The following is a 17,224-nucleotide window of genomic DNA, read 5'->3' on the forward strand; positions in this document are numbered from 1 at the left end:
GGAATACTTTTAAAAAAAATTGTTTTTTGAGAAACTAATACACGTGAAATTATCCATCCTAACCCAATTAGTCACGGGAACAGGTGATGAAGCTTGGGAAGACTTTGAAGAATCCTAATAGTGCGGAGGCAACGTTTGAGAAGGAGCTCCAGGAAATAGGAACAATGCAAAGGGAGACCTAGGTCCACACAGGCGGCGTAAAGAAACAATTCTGTTTTGCTAAAATGTATGTTTAAAGAAAGCCGCCACGGCTCTCCAGACCGCACAACACGTCTAGGCTGAGGCACAAAGCGGGTTCATTTCAGGGCGCGCCAGGGCGCACTGTGTGGGTACAACAGGCAGGCGAACCCCAAAGTTCTCCAAGCTGGGTTCGGCCGGATGTGACGTAACGCGAGGCCCGCGCCCTACCTCTACGCAGTGCCGGGCTGAGGATGCGGGGCTGAGGTTGCAGGCCCGGCGGCGTGCGCCTGCGCGGTGCGGAGCTGAGGATGCCGGCCCGGCGGCGTGCGCCTGCGCGGTGCGGGGCTGAGGATGCCGGCCCGGTGGCGTGCGCGTGCGCGGTGCGGGGCGATGACAAGCCGGGAGGCGTGCGCCTGCGCGGTGCGGGGCTGAGGCCGTAGCCTGGGGGTACGCGTGCGTACTCGGGTAGATTCCCGTTTAGTCCGGTTCTGGCCCAATTGTCCTCGCAGGGACCATAACAGGCCGAAGCGCTGCGTCTGCGGGAAGAGGCGAGGTTCAGGTCGGGGCCTTGGGGAGCGCGGCGCGTGCGCAGGCCGTGGCTCTGGGGGCAGCGAGGGGGCGCTGAGCCCCCGCTGGAGGGGGGCGGGGCCGCGGAAGGGAGCGCCCACAGAGGGTCCCCAAGGCTCAGGGCCTTGGGGAGCACGGATGGAATCAGGCGGCCTCCCGGGGTGAGCGGATGACGCCTTCGGCCGCCGGCGTGGTACCAGCGCTACGGCTGCGAAAATTTGCGTGCATACCGTCCCACCCGCTTGGGGCTAGTTAATCTTGAGTTTGCTGACGTCATTTTATTATAATCCGTTTTGCACGGAAAACAAACTCTAGAAAAAGAGTAGGCTATAAGCTGTTCAGACCCTAGCTTAGCAATTCTCATGTGTAAGAGAGCTAAGTGCAAAGAGAGACAGTCTAGCAGGATTGGGTCTAACGAGGGGGATTCCCATCTTAATCTGTCGTTTAAGAAAAAAAAGTGTTCAAATATTTAACACTGTTAACCCCCACCCCGCCCCAGAATTTTCAGTGCAGTTATTGGAACTAAAAAAAAAAAAAATTCCCTCCAAAAATTTCAGGGGCTAATAGTTAAAAACTGTGTATTTCGTGTTTTACCCGTGAAAGTTCAGTCCCGTCCTTGTGAACTAGTGCTTGAAAAAAGGAGGCGTTTTATCTCCCCCGCATTGTGTGAAATGCAAGACCTAGGAACTTGGGTCTTGGAAAACCTCGTCTGTGATATGTTATTGGAAATTGGATTTAAAAAAAACAAAATCTAAGCAATAATGACACGTGGTGGCAACCTTACTGTGTTTTCACCTCAAAGAGCAGCAGCTGAAATTCTTTGGGAACCAGCGTTAACCTAAAGTGCTTCTTCCTATTCAGTTGTGCTCATCTATCAAAACCTTTCTGTAGGAGCACTTACTCTGCTTAAAAATGTTCCTAAATTGAAAGTTTTTGGCTCTTAGAGGGTGAAGGTTTTTCCGAAATCTTTTTTTTTTCTTCTTCTTCTTTCTTTCCAGTTAAGTCTTCAGAAAATACAACATAAGAATGGCTTCTAAAAGGGCTCTGGTCATCCTGGCTAAAGGAGCAGAGGAGATGGAGACGGTTATCCCTGTAGATGTCATGAGACGAGCTGGAGTAAGTCCTCCAAAGTTTTCTAGCCCTCCTCCCTTTTAAAACATTTTTTTCTTTTTTGATTTTTGTCATTTTGAATGGAGTAATGTTCGGTGTACTTTATGAAATATTTCAAAAGTACACGACCGTACAGAGACTACATAGAACCAATTACCTGTTTATACACTTTCCACATTTAGTACTTGTTAACATCCCATATTTCTTTCAGACCTGTTTTTTTGTTTTGTTTCTTTTTTTTTTTTTTTTTTTGTCTTTTTAGGGCCACACCTGCAGCATAGGGAGGTTTCTAGGCGAGGGGTTAAATCCGAGCTGTAGCCGCTGGCCTGTGCCACAGCAACGCCAGATCTGAGCCGCATCTTCGACCTATACCACAGCTCACAGCAATGCTGGATCCTTAATCCACCAAGTGAGGCCGGGGATCAAACCTGCGTCCTCGTGGATCCTAGTCAGATTCATTTCTGCTGAGCCACGACAGGAACCCCTGTTTCTTTTTTTTTTTGAATTTTATTTAATTGAAGTGCAGTTGATTTACAGTGTCGTGTTGGTTTCTGACGTACAGTAGAGTGATTCGTATGTATATACACACACACACACGTTCTGTCTTGTATTTTCTTTTTCATTATGGTTTATTATGGGGAAGTGAATATGGTTCACTGTGGTATACAGTAGGACTTTGTTGTTTATCCATTGTATGTGTAGTAGTTTGCATCTGCTGAGCACAGACTCCCAATATGCCCCTCCCCCTGCCCCTCCCTTCTGGGAAGGCAAGTCTCTTCTCCAGGTCACACCTGTTTCTTGAAGAACAAACAAGTTTTAAAGGAATAAAGCATCCTAAAGCCCTGTTTGTAAATTTCCCTAATCCTATTCCCCTTCTGGGCCTGGAGATCAAGACTCTTCTCACACTAAGGTGTATCCATCCTGTGCGTGTCTTTCAAGTAGCATTAGGCTCCAGCTCTCATTTTGTCTGTATTATAAACCTGTATCATAACATTGAATGCTTACATAGCTTGTACTACGTGCTGGGTGTCATTCTGAGCACTTGCATTCTCTTCTTAAAATGTTACAACAACTCTGAGTGGTAACTCTGCTGTTGCAAGTTACACCAAGGGCAATAATAAAAAGTTATTGCCATCCTCCTTTTACAGTTAAAGAAACGGAGGCACAGAGACATTATTCCATCCAGCCATCAGTCAGTGAAATATTTAAAGTGCTCACGTTGTACTAAAGGTACCGATCCAGTCTGCTTAATTTAAAATTGCTGCTCAGTATCGCACCACAGGAAGATGCCTGCACTGTCCTTTCTTCTGTTACATCGCTTCACAGGATCGTCATGCTCTGGGACAGGATTCCTTGTTCGGAGTGTGGAAGTTCTCTAGACTCTGAGCCTAAAAGGAATTGCTGGTCGGTTGGTCGATGTTATTGGATTCTGTCAAACCATCCAGAATACTAGCATGTGGGAGTTCCCTGGTGGTCTAGTGGTTAGGACTCGGCACTTTCACTGCTGCAGCCTAGGTTCGATCCCTGGTCTGGGAATTGAGATCCCACATCGAGCCGCCGCTCACCACCGCCAAAGACAAAACAACAAAACAGACTAAAGTGCTGATACCTGGGCCCACCAGCCTTGAGGAAAATTCCCATTTTTCTCAGTATTGCCTACTTTATGCATTTTTGCAAGGTAGGGTAGCATTTTGTTGTTTTAGCTCACGTCTCTACCTTACGAAAATCCCGTGAGGTTTAAATGGCAACACCAGCTTGGCAGGTGGATTGTGAATAGAATGATCGTATTGATTGATCACCCAAACCAGACCCCCTGGTGGGAGGAAGGACATGAGGCAGACAGAGTGCTGGGACAGCATCTGTGATTCTCAGTGTCCCAGGCAATGGGGACAGACCTAGAGGTGAGCGATAGTTAAGCAGCACATGAGCCTAAAGTCAGCATGGTTTTGTTGCAGTATTTCCTGCCAAGTTTTTTTAAGACACATGGCAGCTGTGAAAATGTTACTCTAAATTTATGTTTCAGTGTTCTGAAATATCACGATGACGTCTTTCTCTTAGATTAAGGTCACCGTTGCAGGCCTGGCTGGAAAAGATCCGGTGCAGTGTAGCCGAGATGTTGTCATTTGTCCCGACGCCAGCCTGGAAGATGCCAAAAAAGAGGTTTGTGCTCCATCCTGGGAATGACTCCTCCTGTGGCTCCTTTGCCAGTTTCTTGAGCTGTCTTTGACTACACCTAAGGCTGCCGTTAGCACAGGCTTATTGTAAGAAGGTGACTTTGCTTGGACGTCTTTGCCACTAAACTCGGCCCTGCGAAGTGGAGAGCTTCGCCTTCCATTCTGTGTCCGCGGAAGCTGGCAGGGCCCCGCCTCCGAGCGTAGGCGGTGTGGGTGCCTGCAGCCTCGCCTCCTGTTAGGGTCACATTCCTTAAAACAGCAGGGTCACCTGCGTGTTTCCCCGTCATTTCTTACTCTTTATTGGAATGCTTCTTTTTTTTTTCTTCTTCAAAAGCTACCTTTCTTTCCTTTGGCGGTGACACAGGTGTGGTTGTGTGATTCATTTTACACGGAACAGCTCATAGGAGGCTCGTGGTTGGATGCAGGGAGGAGTAAGAGTTCTCTGTAAATTGTGTCACTGTTTCAGTATCTTTAGAATTGCAGCCCTCACTTTGAGGGGACCAGCATTTATGGGAATCTGTGGAGAGGTGCAGTCCCTCAGACATGTGCCCACCCACACATGTCAGGCACTTTGGCAGCTGCTCTCACAGGGCTCAGGCCGAAGGGGCTGGGGTGGCAGGAGTGTGGGCTGTGCCCCCTTGGAGCAGAGATGTGGCAGAAAGGTGGCAGCGCCAGCTCACGATGGCCTTTTATGCTCTGCTGGGGAACCTGGGAGAATGAGTCCATGTGCTTCTGGGTCCTAGGTGCTGAAAACATGTATTCCTTTCTCATACACTCGAATATTCAGAGCGAGGCTGTGGCCTGTAAGAGTGTTGGTATTTACATATAAATTGTTGAAACTTTCTGCACAGCAGTTTAAACATGAGAGAGTAGAAGTAAAAATTCCTTCCCTGTTTTTCTTGTCCTCTGGTCAGGTCTGGGTGTCTTAGAGCAGTGGTTACTTTGTCTTGCTAAAAGGGTGAAAGAATTTCTGTACTTTACAGATTTTGTTTTTAGTTTTCCTCGGTTTTAAAAAAAACGCCGGACGTTTATAGTCTTTGAAAGTAATTCTAAGTAATACGTGTTGCACTAAAAGTGTACTAAATTCGTTTCATAATTGGCTTAATGACTAAATTTTAAGAACTTTTCAAGTATTTTAAAACACTGTTGTTAAACCAATTTCTATATTGTAATTTCAGCAAGTTTGAAACTGTTAGATTTCTAGGATGTGTTGGTATCCAGGATACTAAAATACTGCATTTTTATCCCCCATAAGGTTAAAGCAATTTTGTGCCTTTTACTGTTTGTTTCTCTTTTAATTATTTGTTACTGTGTACATTCTTACTGGAAAACAACTCCTGTTGGACAGACCAACGCAAAGTCAAATGTCAAATGTCCGTTTCTCATTCCCGCCTCCCCCCGCCTCAGTTGGCCACCGCCTTTGTCTGTGAGGCTCTGTACGCCATACACACGTAAGTGGGGGGGTGTGTAAGTGTGTACGCATATGCATCTACACACATGTATGTTCTTTTTACAAGAATGAAATAATTTTCTGCATTTTTGCTAGTTACAATATTCCATTATAGAGAAACACTTTATTTAATTGTTCTGATGTGAACAGAGCAATTTTTTTTTTTTTTGGCCATGACCCATATTTAAAATCTGAAAGTGTTTTGTTTAATACACATTTTAAATGAAACATTTTCACTTTATTTTTTAAATCTCTGCAGGGACCTTATGACGTGGTGGTTCTGCCGGGAGGCAATCTGGGCGCACAGAATTTATCGGAGGTAAGAATTGCATAAGGTAGCTTTGCAGTGTCTGCTGAATTTGTTACTAAAATATTTCAGGAAGGAGGCTGTGAATTGAATAGGAAATGGTGAAATTAACAAAATGGTGTTCTAGCTTTTTTTTTTTTTTTTTTTAGGGCCACACCCTAGGCATGTGGAAGTTTCCAGCCTAGGGGGTCTCATCAGAGCTGTAGCTGCCGGCCTACACCACAGCCACCGCAACTCAAGATCTGAGCCTTGTCTGCGACCTACGCCACAGCTCACGGCAACACCGGATCCTTAACCCACTGGGTGAGGCCAGGGATCAAACACGCAACCTCATGGTTCCTAGTCGGGTTCATTTCCAGGTGCCACAACGGGAACTCCCATGTTCCTGCTTCATTTTTAAAAATCATTTCTCACAACATTTACTATAAAAGTAAGCAGAGTTGGTGGAAGAGTTATGAACAGAGTCTGTGAATACAGGCCAGTGTAAGACTCCTTTTTTTTTTCCCCGCAGCAGAATGATTCATTTTGTGCTTGAGACGGGTTAAGCACAGGATGGTGGGAGACTGGCTGGCTCCTCAGCCACTGGGGTTAGGGAAGCTGCCAGGAGCTAGAGCTGCCAGCTTGGATGAAAAGTGGCCTAAAAGAGGCCACTGCCTCTTCATTTTGTCTTATGTGAGGAGTCAGCCTGCAGGAAGGAAGAGGAGGGCACAGGGCAGACAAGCCCAGGCAACAGATGGAGTCAGAATTTGGAACTGCTGGGCTCTGCTCCCCACGCTGCCGTCTGGAAACACCCCAAACACCACGTTCCCTCCCTCCTGTGTCTTTTTCCCTCCAGTACAGAATGGCAGGGGTTAATGTGCTCAAGGGAAGTTGCTTTTTCTCATCTTATCTTTAAACATCTTTAAGAAAAGAGTGTCTTTTTTCTTATAATAAATACCTTGCCTGGGTCTAAGAAGATAGAAAGATTTGGTAGTGTTTGTATCTACAATTTCGCAACACCGAAAGAGAGTCAGATGGAAGATCTTGTGGTTTTAATCTAAAATCAGAGCCTACCAGCGTTTAGCCAGAGATGGCTGTGGCTCAGTGATAACGTGATGTGTTTTTTGTTTCTCTGCATAGTCTGCTGCTGTGAAGGACATCCTGAAGGAGCAGGAGAAGAGGAAGGGCCTCATAGCAGCCATCTGTGCAGGTAACGTGCAGGGCCAAGCTGGGCTCAGTGGTCAGCGAACCCACCCGGTATCCCTGAGGACGTGGGTTCGATCCCTGGCCTCGCTCATTGGGTTAAGGATCTGGCATTGCCATGAGTTGTGGTATAGGTCACAGACATGGCTAAGATCTGGCGTTGCCATGGCTGTGGTGTAGGCTTGGCAGCTGTAGCTCTGATTCAACCCCTAGCCTGGGAACCTCCATATGCTGCGGGTGCGGCCCTGAAAAAAAAAAAAACAACAAATGGGAATACGTCTTCATTGTAAAATTTTGTTCCAAATACTTCTCCATGAAGCATGAGGGGCACCTGTGCTAGTGTATTTAGTTTGGGTGGCGTGAGATTGGTGTCATTTCGGAAATGGCTGCAGTTCCATTTTCTGCGTCTCTGAGCCTTTAGTCCACATTCTGTGAAACTTAGTGGTTTTCCATGTTCGGTGGACCGTGAGGGAAATAGGGCCCCTGGAATTCAGTAAACAGCCCGTTACAGCAAATCCCCGTGCCAGAAGGTGGAGCTGCCAGTGCATGGTCAGCAGGAATCGGGCAGATGTCCGCACAGCAGCTCTGCCCTGCGCTCCCCCTGTGGTGCTTTCCGCCTGACCCCCAGTGTCGCGCGCTCGCGGGGTCTTAGGTGCTGTGTGAGCGCCCACTTAGGTTAGAGTAAGGTGGTTCATGCTCCGTAGACGTCCCCACATCTCTGAAAACGGCGAACACTGGGTTTTCTGACGCTTTAAAACCCATTCTTTTTGCCCTAGTATCAGATGATATTCTGCCGTCTTGCTTTTTTTTCATAGTTTAATTTTGGCAGATGCTCTTCGTGTTCGTAGGTCTTTAGTAAATGTTTGCCAGAAGAGCGAATACGTAAACAACTGTCTGGATGGTTAGACAAAATGCCACGTTGATGTTTCGTTTCCTACAATAGACTCTTTAAAAGAAGCCGTAGACCAGGGGTCTGGGCAGTCTGCACTAGAGTGGTGGTTCTCAGTTTTTCAAAGGGTGTAGACGGCCCGAGCAGACGCTGCTAACACTTGCCCCGCTGCTCCTCCTTCTCCTCACAGGAGTGACGTCTGCGTGCAACGGTGTCGTCCTTCAGGCCTGGCTTGTGTGCCTGCCTAGTCAGTCTCGTTTGCGAGCCCTCCCCGGGTTTCATCTCTAACTGGCGTGGCCGTCCTTGGTCGGTGTCACTCATGCAGTAGCCGAAGGGTCTCAAGGCCTCAGTGTCGGAGAACCTCTGCTCTGGCACCAGGAAGGCCTGAGGGGCCCCCACCCGGCAGACCCCGGCCTTGGGTTCCAGTTGACACTGACCTCTGACCTGCCTTTGGGGCTCAGGGGTTTATCTGCTGAAGGATACTGCAGCCAAGCAGCCACATCCCTGTTTGAGGAGGAAGAGAGAGGTTCTGTTGGTCAGTGAAGGACCTGGCCTGGTCCATCCCCACGCCCCCCCTGCCCCGGGACACTGCCTCCCTCCCTGTGCTTCAGCCAGGGGAGGAGGGAAGGAAGGGTTTGGGGAGCGCCAGTCCACTTATCCGCCGAAAGCTAAAACCACCTGTCAGCGTGTCCTTTGGGGTCCCTGTGGTGGCACAGTCATCAGCCGCATCTGGTTCCCGCCTCTGCTCGGGCAGGCGTGAGGACCGGGCTCCGGAGGCTCACGCACACCTGCCTCCAGACGTCGGTGGTGCCTTGACCGTGCTGCACACACGAGGAAGAGGTGGGGCGGGGGGGGGGTGAGGTGAGGAGTGACCCGAGCGTGAGCGCGATGGGGAGGCTCGAAGGCCAGGACTTGGGTGTTTCACGTCGGCCAGGGAAAGCCAGGTGGTCCTTAAGTGCTGCAGGTGGGAGGTGGGGCTGTTGATTGAGCTCCAGGAATATTCGCTTCACCCTTAAGTGACTGAGGGAGACCCGCTGGAAAGGATTTTCTCGCAAGAAGAAAATAAAGTGAGATCCACTCTGGGCAGGGCAGGGGGAGGGAAGCCTGGACAGGAAGGGGCAGCTGGCACATGCTGGGCTCCAGGCATAAGCACAGGCCAGGTACCAGGGACCAGGGACCTGACAGCCGGAGGGGCAGGGGTGGCTGTGATGGTCCTTCTGCGAAATCACCACACGGTGGCGCTCTTGGCCTTCTCCGGTTCCGCCAAGGCTTCTCTTTTTTCTGTCTGCTGTGCCCCTACTCCCTGCTTCGAGCTGGACCCCGGCTGCAGACGTGGCCACCTTTCATCCTTCAGCGCTTCAAGTGGCAGAAGTAGTTAAATATCGCCTCTGGCTTTCCAGATAGGATTCTTAAGCCCCAGAAGGCGTCACTGCGAGTGCACATACATTCATTAACGTTATTATAGGCGGTGATTTTATCACCTGAGGGCACAGCCCGGCAGTTCTGGACTCACTGTGTGAGCCCGGTCTTCACTGTAGTATCGCTCATCTCTTGACATTTGCTTGAAAATACAGGATAATGGAAGTTACTTCGTATATCCTAAAATCTTACAAAATAAGAAAGTAATTCATGAATCCATTCAATTAAAAGTGGAGTGATAATGACTCAACTTTTACAGACTTCTGACGTCTGCTGCCATACGTAGCTCTCGTATGCTGAGTGCAAGCAAGGCGGAAGGGGACACCAGCGGTGCTGAAAGGTTTCTGATGTCCGGTATAAGTGAGGACTCGGTTTGGCACCTGGGGGTAGGCAGAAAGTTTATGTCATGATATGTTATTGGTTTGCTCCTCCTGCTAGTAGCAGCTAAGATCTGAGTGGCCTGTGGTCTGTTATATAACTACTTTTCCCTTGGAACCTTCTGGAAAAATGAAAGGTCAGCCAGAGCAAATGCTCGGGTTTGCAGAAGGTAAAGTGTACAGGTTCTGTTCCAGGGCTTTGGCCGTGCTGCCCCGGCCGGTGAAGGTCAGGCTGCTCTTCGAAAGTTTTTGTAGGTGATAGTGGTTATTTTTTGGTGGCTTAGCGAATGCTTGTGATTACCAGGGAAGTTGGCCATTTTCAGTTGACGACATCTGGATAAAAATCTCGTCAGCACCTGCTTTTTTATAAACTTTCTTTTAAGAGGAGAGGCCTAGGGGGTCACGACTGGCGTTTGTGCTCATATGTTCTCGGGGTCATGGCTTTTAGGAGGAAAGGCCGGTGCTTTTATGTCTCAGATGTGGGCGTCTCAGGGGCTCTCCTCGGGCTGGGACAGTAGTCCCTGTTCAAGTCAGTGATCTCCCTGCAGGACGTGTTGCGATAGGCAGATGGGCCAGTGTGGCCTTTTCCTTTTCAAGTAGGAGAATGAAACTGTCCCAGAGGTTCAGAGAGCGCGAGGCCCTTTAATGTGTACCTGGGTCTTTGATCTGCAAGGAGTGAGACCAGGCGTTTAGCCCTCGGGGGTCTCCGCTCCTGGCTGTCCCAGTAAGCCCAGCAGCCTGTCCCTCCAGGGGGCCGGGTCTGTGTCTCTCTTTGCTCCTTGGGTATGAAGGTAAATCTTTCCGATTAAATGGTCACGGACGTATTTTGAGTTTGTACGTTTTTGCCACGTGTGCTCGGCAGATGGTTTACTGTCCACGTACCTTTCCTCTCGTGCTGAGGTTTAACTTCAGAATGCCAAGCGTATCTTAAATAAGAGCCTCCTGGTGTTGAAGAATAATTTTGCTTGGTTGCTACAATTGTTAAAACATAAGTTTTTCTATATCGCCGCTTCAGTCTTTTTCTTCTTCTTCTTTTTAGGTCCCACGGCTCTGTTGGCTCATGAGATCGGTTTTGGAAGCAAAGTTACGACGCACCCACTTGCTAAAGACAAGATGATGAACGGAAGTAAGTAGATCCACGTGTGTGCGTGTGTTCTCGGGCCGCTGTACCATCTCGTCGTCTCCTGCTTGGTAGATGCGGTGACAAAACGAACTCCTGGGTCTTCTCCGTGGAGGTGGGGGGGACGGCTTCCTCGCTTCCCTTGCACGCGCTGGAGCTCGGAGCTCGAGAGATGAGCACACGCGGGTCTCTGCGTACACACGCCTGGGGGCATGAGTGCTGAGCCAGAGGCCAGCCAGATTCTGGTGCTCACGGATGGATGTGGTGGCCAATGCCAGTTTAAGAAGTATTTTTACTAGATACGGTGCCAGTGGTCTGAGGGTAAATTTTAAACCTTGACGGCTATTTCAGAAGGTGCCCTGTTGCCCCTGGTCCCCCAAGGTTAAATGGACGTTGCTCCCTTCCCCAGAGGCAGGCCGTTCGCCTTGCTGACAGGATACTTTTATAAATATCAGTTAGATGTTGAATGTTTATTAACTTATTTTTATGAAAACAATTTCCATCCGTGTGGGAAAAAGAGGCAGTGCAGAAAGAGACGAAGTAAAAATAAATGTTTCTAACTTCCCACCCCCTTTTCTGCTTTTTAGAGGCAATTTCTGTCAAAAGTCTCTTGTGTAACTCTCTAGTAGTTTAATGTTTTTCTCAAATTGGATTTAGTAAATACATTCTGCAGCTTGCTTTTTTAACCTAACTTTGTATCCCTTACTTTTTTTTTTTTTTTTTGGTAATTTACCAAGGTTTTTTTTTTTTTTCCCCCCATTCCCTTATGTTGCTTGTTACTTGAGGTTTATTTTAAAAAGCATGTCATTGCCTCTGCCCTCTGGAAGTTAGCAGCTAGCAGACACCTCTGCATCAAATATGAGAACATGAGGCATCTCCTCAGGAACCAGCACCTGGACGTCTGGCTGTGCCGCTGCTGGTGCTTCCTCAGGAGTAGCTCCCTCGTCTCAGTGTGACATCCAGAGCACCAGCCAGGCAGTGTCTCTTGTCCCTAGAGTGCATGTCGCAGGGAGGCAGAGACCCTGGGATGTGCAGAACCACCCAGAGGTTGTCCCAGAGGGTGCAGACCCTGGAGGCACCCCAGTGTGGACGTGTGCAAGGGAACCAGAGCTTTCCACTTGGAAGCCGCAAGTGACCCACCTGGCCTCAGCCAGTGGGGAGACTGGCCGACCGGCCCCATTTGAAACACCCCCCAGCCAAAGACCAGCAGCGAAATAAAAAGACTGAGAGCATCAAAAGCGGGTTTGAAAACAGCTGAGCAATGGATATATCTTCGCGCCTGTCTCAGTTCCGCTCTGGGCTTATCCTCAACTAAAAGCAGAGGGAGTATGTTACACATTATCTTTTCATAGCAAAGTCCAGGGATGCCTTTTTTCGTTTTACTGACTTTTAAAGAACCAGTAGATCTTATTCTTTAGAGGAGTGTTAGGCTCACAGCAAAATTAAGCAAAGAGTCCAGAGTCCCCATGCCCCCGCCCAGTCTTGCTCACCGCACCTCCTTTCCCTGTCGGGTGGGCCCTTCATCACGGTCGATGGGCCTGCAGGATGCGTCAGCATCACCCAGAGTCCATAGTTTACATTGGGCTTCACTTTGGACATTCTGCATCATCTTTAAAAAAAAAAAAAAAATTATTATTTCTCCAATACTGTTTTTTCCTACTGGGCAGCAGGGTGACCCAGTCACACGTACACGTACACATGCTTTTTTCTCCTGTTATTCTGCTCCGTCATAAGTGACCAGACAGAGTTCCCAGTGCTGCACGGCAGGATCTCATGGCCAGTCCATTCCAAAGGCAATAGTCTGCATCTGTTAACCCCAAGCTCCCCATCCAGCCCACTCCCTCCCCCTCGGCAAGCACAGGTCTGTTCTCCGAGTCCATGAGTTTCTTTTCTGTGGAGAGGGTCATTTGTGCCATGTATTAGAGTCCATGCATCATCTTAAATTCAACCCAAAGTAGCATTTTCTTGAAAATCTGTGATTTTATTGTAGTTACTAGAAAGATAGTAAGTTGTCAATAAAACCATCTGTGTGAAAATTGAGGGGGTTTTTTTTTTTTTGTTCCTTTTAGGTCCGAACCTTATGACATATGGAGGTGCCCAGGCTACAGCCGCTGGCCTACACCACAGCCACAGCCACGCCAGATCTGAGCCATGTCTGCGACCTACCCCACAGCTCATGGCAACGCCGGATCCTTAACCCCCTGAGCGAGGCCAGGGAATGAACCCTCATCCTCATGGATGCTCGTCAGATTTGTTTTTCACTGAGCCACGACAGGAACTCTGATTTTTTTTTTTTTTTAAGGCTCTGCCTTCTGAGCATTTTTTAAATGTAGAAATTTACTTTAGTTTGATCCACTGGAGGGGTTCTGGAGGGTGAGAGAGAACAGAATCTGGTTCCCTGAGTAGTTGGTGCACATGAGGGGCACGCGTGCATCTGTTACCTGAAGCTGTATCTCATAGCGCGTTCCTCGTAATGCCTCCAGAAGGTTGAGGTTGATCAGAGATGGCAAAAGATAAGATTGTTAACTCGTGGGCATCTGTGGGGCACGTTCACACGCGTTATCTTGAGCCTTGGTGTCCAGCAAGACGGGTCCTGGCTTAGCACATGAGGAAACAGTCTGGGGGAGGTGAAGGCCACCTGCCAGGGTCTGGCTGGAACCGGCCCCGCCTCTGTCCCGTGAGGCTCCCACGCACGTTCAAGTTAAGGCATTGAATTGAGTCAGCGAGCCCTCTTGGAAGCACAAAATGTTTGCACTTTCTGCTGCTCAGAACAACATTCTGAGAATTGGAGTTCTGATCACTTCCTGGGTGTCTCCTCCAGGAGGCCCTCCTGCCGCCCATCCTTTTCGCAGTCCTCAGGTTAAGATCCATGTGAACCCGCTCACTCCGTAAACAGTCCGCCCTGAAGGGCAGTCTTCCTTTCTCTCAGCTTTCAAATGAGTAGTGATGTAGCTTTGATGTTGTTTCAGTTCTCATCTGTCTGTTGTTCGGTTGTTCGGTGAGCTTCGGCTGCCCGGTCACGGCGCTGAGCAGAGGGAGTAGGGCCCTGCAGCCAGGCAGCCCCAGCGCTCATGGCAGGTCCCTACCCGCCCTGGGCCTCAGTTTCCTCATCTGTTACCTGAGGGTGACAGTAGCCCCCTCACAGGGGCGTTGGCAGGCTTCGTGGGTCAACAGGTGTTAACGCACCGAGAATGTCACCCATCGTGCAGCCTGTGCTGGAGAAGGGCCCACTGGTGAGTGCCTGGTGCTGGGCTGCCCAGCTGCTGGCACCGGCCAGGCTGTAGGAGGGACACCCCCGCTTGGTACTGGTGTTTGGTTGGCTTCCCACCACAGTCCTCTTAGGTTGGCATCATCCCCGTTTTACAGAAGAGAAGAGGGAGGCTCGGGGGGATGGCCAGGCGGCTTCTAAGTGGCAGGCCTGGGATTTGAACCCAGAGCTGCCTGTGTTCAGGGTGCCGTGGCTTTTCCTTGAGAAAGGCAGGTAGTTGGTATTCTGGGCTCTGGGCCTTTACGCCGCTGTGGCTCACAAACCACATAGGTGAGGGGCCGACAGGCAGGTGGAAGCAGCCCCCCGCCACGCACTGCAGCTCTGGGCTTTGAGCTGCTTTGCTTTGAGCTGCTTTGCTTTGTGGTGTTGGCTTCAAGTTGAAAAGATGACTGGCAGGTGTCCTTGCTGGTGCACTGCAGGTGTTGTTCTTCCCTGCGGCCACTAGGGGGAGGCGGGCGGCAAATAGACCCCGCTCTTGCCAGTTGAACCCCCCAGGCACCGGGGAAGTGTTCACAGTCTTTAGCCAGTTGAAGCCGTGTTTCTAAGATCTTACCCACGGAGAGATGGTAAGTGGACGTTCAGAGTCGGGCCTCCCGCCGCCCGGTCTGGGCTGCCCGCTCAGCTCGGGGAGGCCCAGCCCAGCTGGTTTTCTAGTTCAGCATTTCAGATGATCTTGGCCTGGTTTAACCATCAGTAAACACGGTTAGATTGTGAAAACCTTCTGCCCTCTGACCAGGGTCCTCTTGCTTTCTATGAGAGCGTAGCTGGGAGATGTTCCTGTGCTGTAGTCAGTTACCACGGTGGGGGATGTGCTTCCCTGGAGGCCGGAGTCCTAAGTTGCACACTGCGAATCCACCTGGAAGGACCGAGTATCAGCACGCGGTTCCTGAAGGTCACTAGTGCCGCAGACGCGTCCTGCTTGGGAGATGCTTTTCTGTGAGCTCTTCCTTAGACTGTGGGAGCAGGAAGAGCAACAAGATAAAGCCGTGTCCTCAGATGAGGGGTGCGCTGCACTGGGTGGGGCGGGGGAGGTGGTCAGGGGTGGCGTGTGCGCTGCGTGCCTGCCCCTGCCTGCAGGGCCGGGATGTGGCAGGATGTCGCAGGGGACCCTCGCGGGCTTTTGACCCCCGCCCTGCCTCTGTCCTTCGTGTGCCACATCACTGAGTGACCCTGGGACAGAGGGCTGGCAGCCACCCTCGATGCCTGCCTGTGTTGAGACCTTGCTGTTGGTGGCCACCAGCCCTGTCCAGATCACCCTTCGACCCTTGGGACGCAGGTTCTTTTCCATTTCCCTCTGGCCCAAGGGCTGCGTGTGGTGCCTAGGGGTGAGGGTCCCCTCCAGGTGCTGCAGGAGGTTGGTGAAGGCGTCTCATGGGGACAGAACTGGGTCTGCCCTGCTGTGCAGTTGGGAAGGGGTGCCTTTTTTGGTGCTGCTGAGCTGGGGGAAGGGGGGCGGAGAGCAGCCAGAAGGGGGCGCTGGACACTGAGGGGATATGGAGGGGCGTTCCTTCCTGGTGCCTGGGGGGCCTCCTTGGTGCCACTGACACTCTAGGCCAGACAGGGGAGGTGAAGGCTCCGTGTCTTAGAGACTAGACAATGAGCAGGAGGGACTCGTTTACAGAGGGAGGGCCCCGATGACCCAGGGCTCACACACACCTTGTCTGGGGCTCGGTGCTAATGCTGAAACCCAGAGAGCCAGCTGGGCGGAGGGAGCAGCGCTGGTGCTCTTCCTGGGCGGGAGGGAGCCTATGTGCTGGTAACGGGGCTCCAGTGGGAGAGGGAGCCCTGGGGACCGGGGGGGGGGGGTGACCTGTCTTCAGGCAGAGAAGGGGGTTCAGAGGTTGCTGTAGTTCAGGTGCCTCACGCTCAAATTTATGAGCACATCCAGGTGGCGCGTTTGGGGGTGGCACCTTCTCTGCCCTTCACCCGGATCTGACGCCTGCACTTGTCACAGAAGGAAAACGTGTGTGATGGGCATTCCCAGACCTCCCCTCACTCAAGGGCCGGCGTAGCGGCATCGGGCTCAGGGGTGTGTGTGTGTGTGTGTGTGCGCGCGCGCGCGCACGCATCATTTCAGTGGTTGTCGGTGTCCCCCACTCTTAAGCGGGCACAGCTGCTCTGATGCTGTCCTGTGTGCCCTGATGAGCTTGGAGTGCCTGAGGCATCTGGGATCGGCTGGCTAGGGCCTTGCCATGGGGGCTCCGCTCGTCTGTCAGTTTCCGAGGGACAGCAGCACGCTGGGGCGGCGGGAACGGCTCCGTGGGGTGCGTGGCTGTGCTGGTAGCCCGTGAGGACGTGACCCTGTCTTGTCTTTGTTTCGAAGGTCATTACAGCTACTCAGAGAATCGCGTGGAAAAGGACGGTCTGATCCTCACCAGCCGGGGGCCTGGAACCAGCTTCGAGTTTGCTCTGGCCATTGTCGAGGCCCTGGCCGGCAAGGAGGTGGCCGACCAAGTGAAGGCCCCGCTTGTTCTGAGAGACTAGAGCTGAGCGGGCTGCCGGGAACCCCTCCACCCGAGGGTGCTTTAAACCCAGAGGGTGGCTCCGTGCCTGCCCCCGAGGCGAGCTTGTGACCCGACAGCTGCAGATGCTCTCCCCACAGTCGTGTCCCCACATTTCAGACCCTGCTTCCCGAATAAATAGGGCATTTAGCAAACTACTGGCTGCTCCTGCTTTTACCTCCAGTTTCCATGTTCTTGTGTGAAACCAAATCATCAGCTTCGTGTGCAGCTCTTACCTGTTGATACAGCCCCAGAAATAAGTGACCCGTAAGCACGGAGGAAAAGCATAAAGCAAACATTTAAGAGGCTTGAGGCCTCCCCCCATCCATTACCTGTCTCTCTAATGTGGTATTAAAACCCCAGCAAAGCTGGCGGTGACGGTGAATTCCGGCGCACTGATGCTGCTTTCCCACTGTGGCAGAAGTCCCCGGAGGCAATGAAAACCCTGCAGGGTTGGGTCTGGCCTGCTCCCCCGCTCACGCCACCGCACCCGCTCGCTTACCCTGCGAGCCCACAGGCTGCCCAGGCCCAGCCCCAGAGCCCCACATAACTGACTCAGTGGCCCAGGTGAGACACCCAGCAAGGGTCTCTGCTGGACCTGCTGGGCTCCTCTGGTCTGAGTGCTCAGGAGGAGCAGTGGGAAAGCTGGGGCTGCCAGCAGCCACCTTGTCACTGGGGAA

At 51.1% G+C, this 17,224-nt stretch overlaps 1 protein-coding gene and 1 non-coding gene across 3 annotated transcripts; both read left to right on the top strand.

Moving 5' to 3' along the window:
- The first annotated feature begins 537 nt into the window (after nucleotides 1-537).
- On the top strand, nucleotides 538-16,702 carry PARK7 (Parkinsonism associated deglycase). Of its 2 annotated transcripts, none has more exons than XM_047791531.1 (7): nucleotides 538-739; nucleotides 1,746-1,863; nucleotides 3,916-4,017; nucleotides 5,741-5,800; nucleotides 6,908-6,977; nucleotides 10,695-10,781; nucleotides 16,367-16,702. In XM_047791531.1, the coding sequence occupies exons 2-7, from the start codon at nucleotides 1,774-1,776 to the stop codon at nucleotides 16,525-16,527; spliced, it is 570 nt and encodes a 189-aa protein (XP_047647487.1). In that variant the 5' UTR covers nucleotides 538-739; nucleotides 1,746-1,773; the 3' UTR covers nucleotides 16,528-16,702. The 2 variants fall into 2 exon arrangements, with proteins under 2 accessions (XP_047647487.1, XP_047647489.1); XM_047791533.1 differs by having other exon boundaries at nucleotides 568-627.
- On the top strand, nucleotides 3,322-3,393 carry TRNAE-UUC (transfer RNA glutamic acid (anticodon UUC)). The gene has a single exon. It is a non-coding gene; the product is annotated as a tRNA-Glu (tRNA).
- Nucleotides 16,703-17,224: the final 522 nt, after the last annotated feature.

Source organism: Phacochoerus africanus, chromosome 8 (genome assembly GCF_016906955.1).
Source record: "Phacochoerus africanus isolate WHEZ1 chromosome 8, ROS_Pafr_v1, whole genome shotgun sequence".
Classification (NCBI taxonomy): Eukaryota; Metazoa; Chordata; class Mammalia; order Artiodactyla; family Suidae; genus Phacochoerus; species Phacochoerus africanus.

Excerpts from the sequence above, each read along its gene's own strand:
- PARK7 (XM_047791531.1), top strand. The coding sequence starts at position 1,774 with ATGGCTTCTAAAAGGGCTCTGGTCATCCTGGCTAAAGGAGCAGAGGAG. Across the intron at positions 4,018-5,740 it reads TGGAAGATGCCAAAAAAGAG|GGACCTTATGACGTGGTGGT; the intron begins GTTTGTGCTCCA and ends AAATCTCTGCAG. Across the intron at positions 6,978-10,694 it reads CATAGCAGCCATCTGTGCAG|GTCCCACGGCTCTGTTGGCT; the intron begins GTAACGTGCAGG and ends TCTTCTTTTTAG.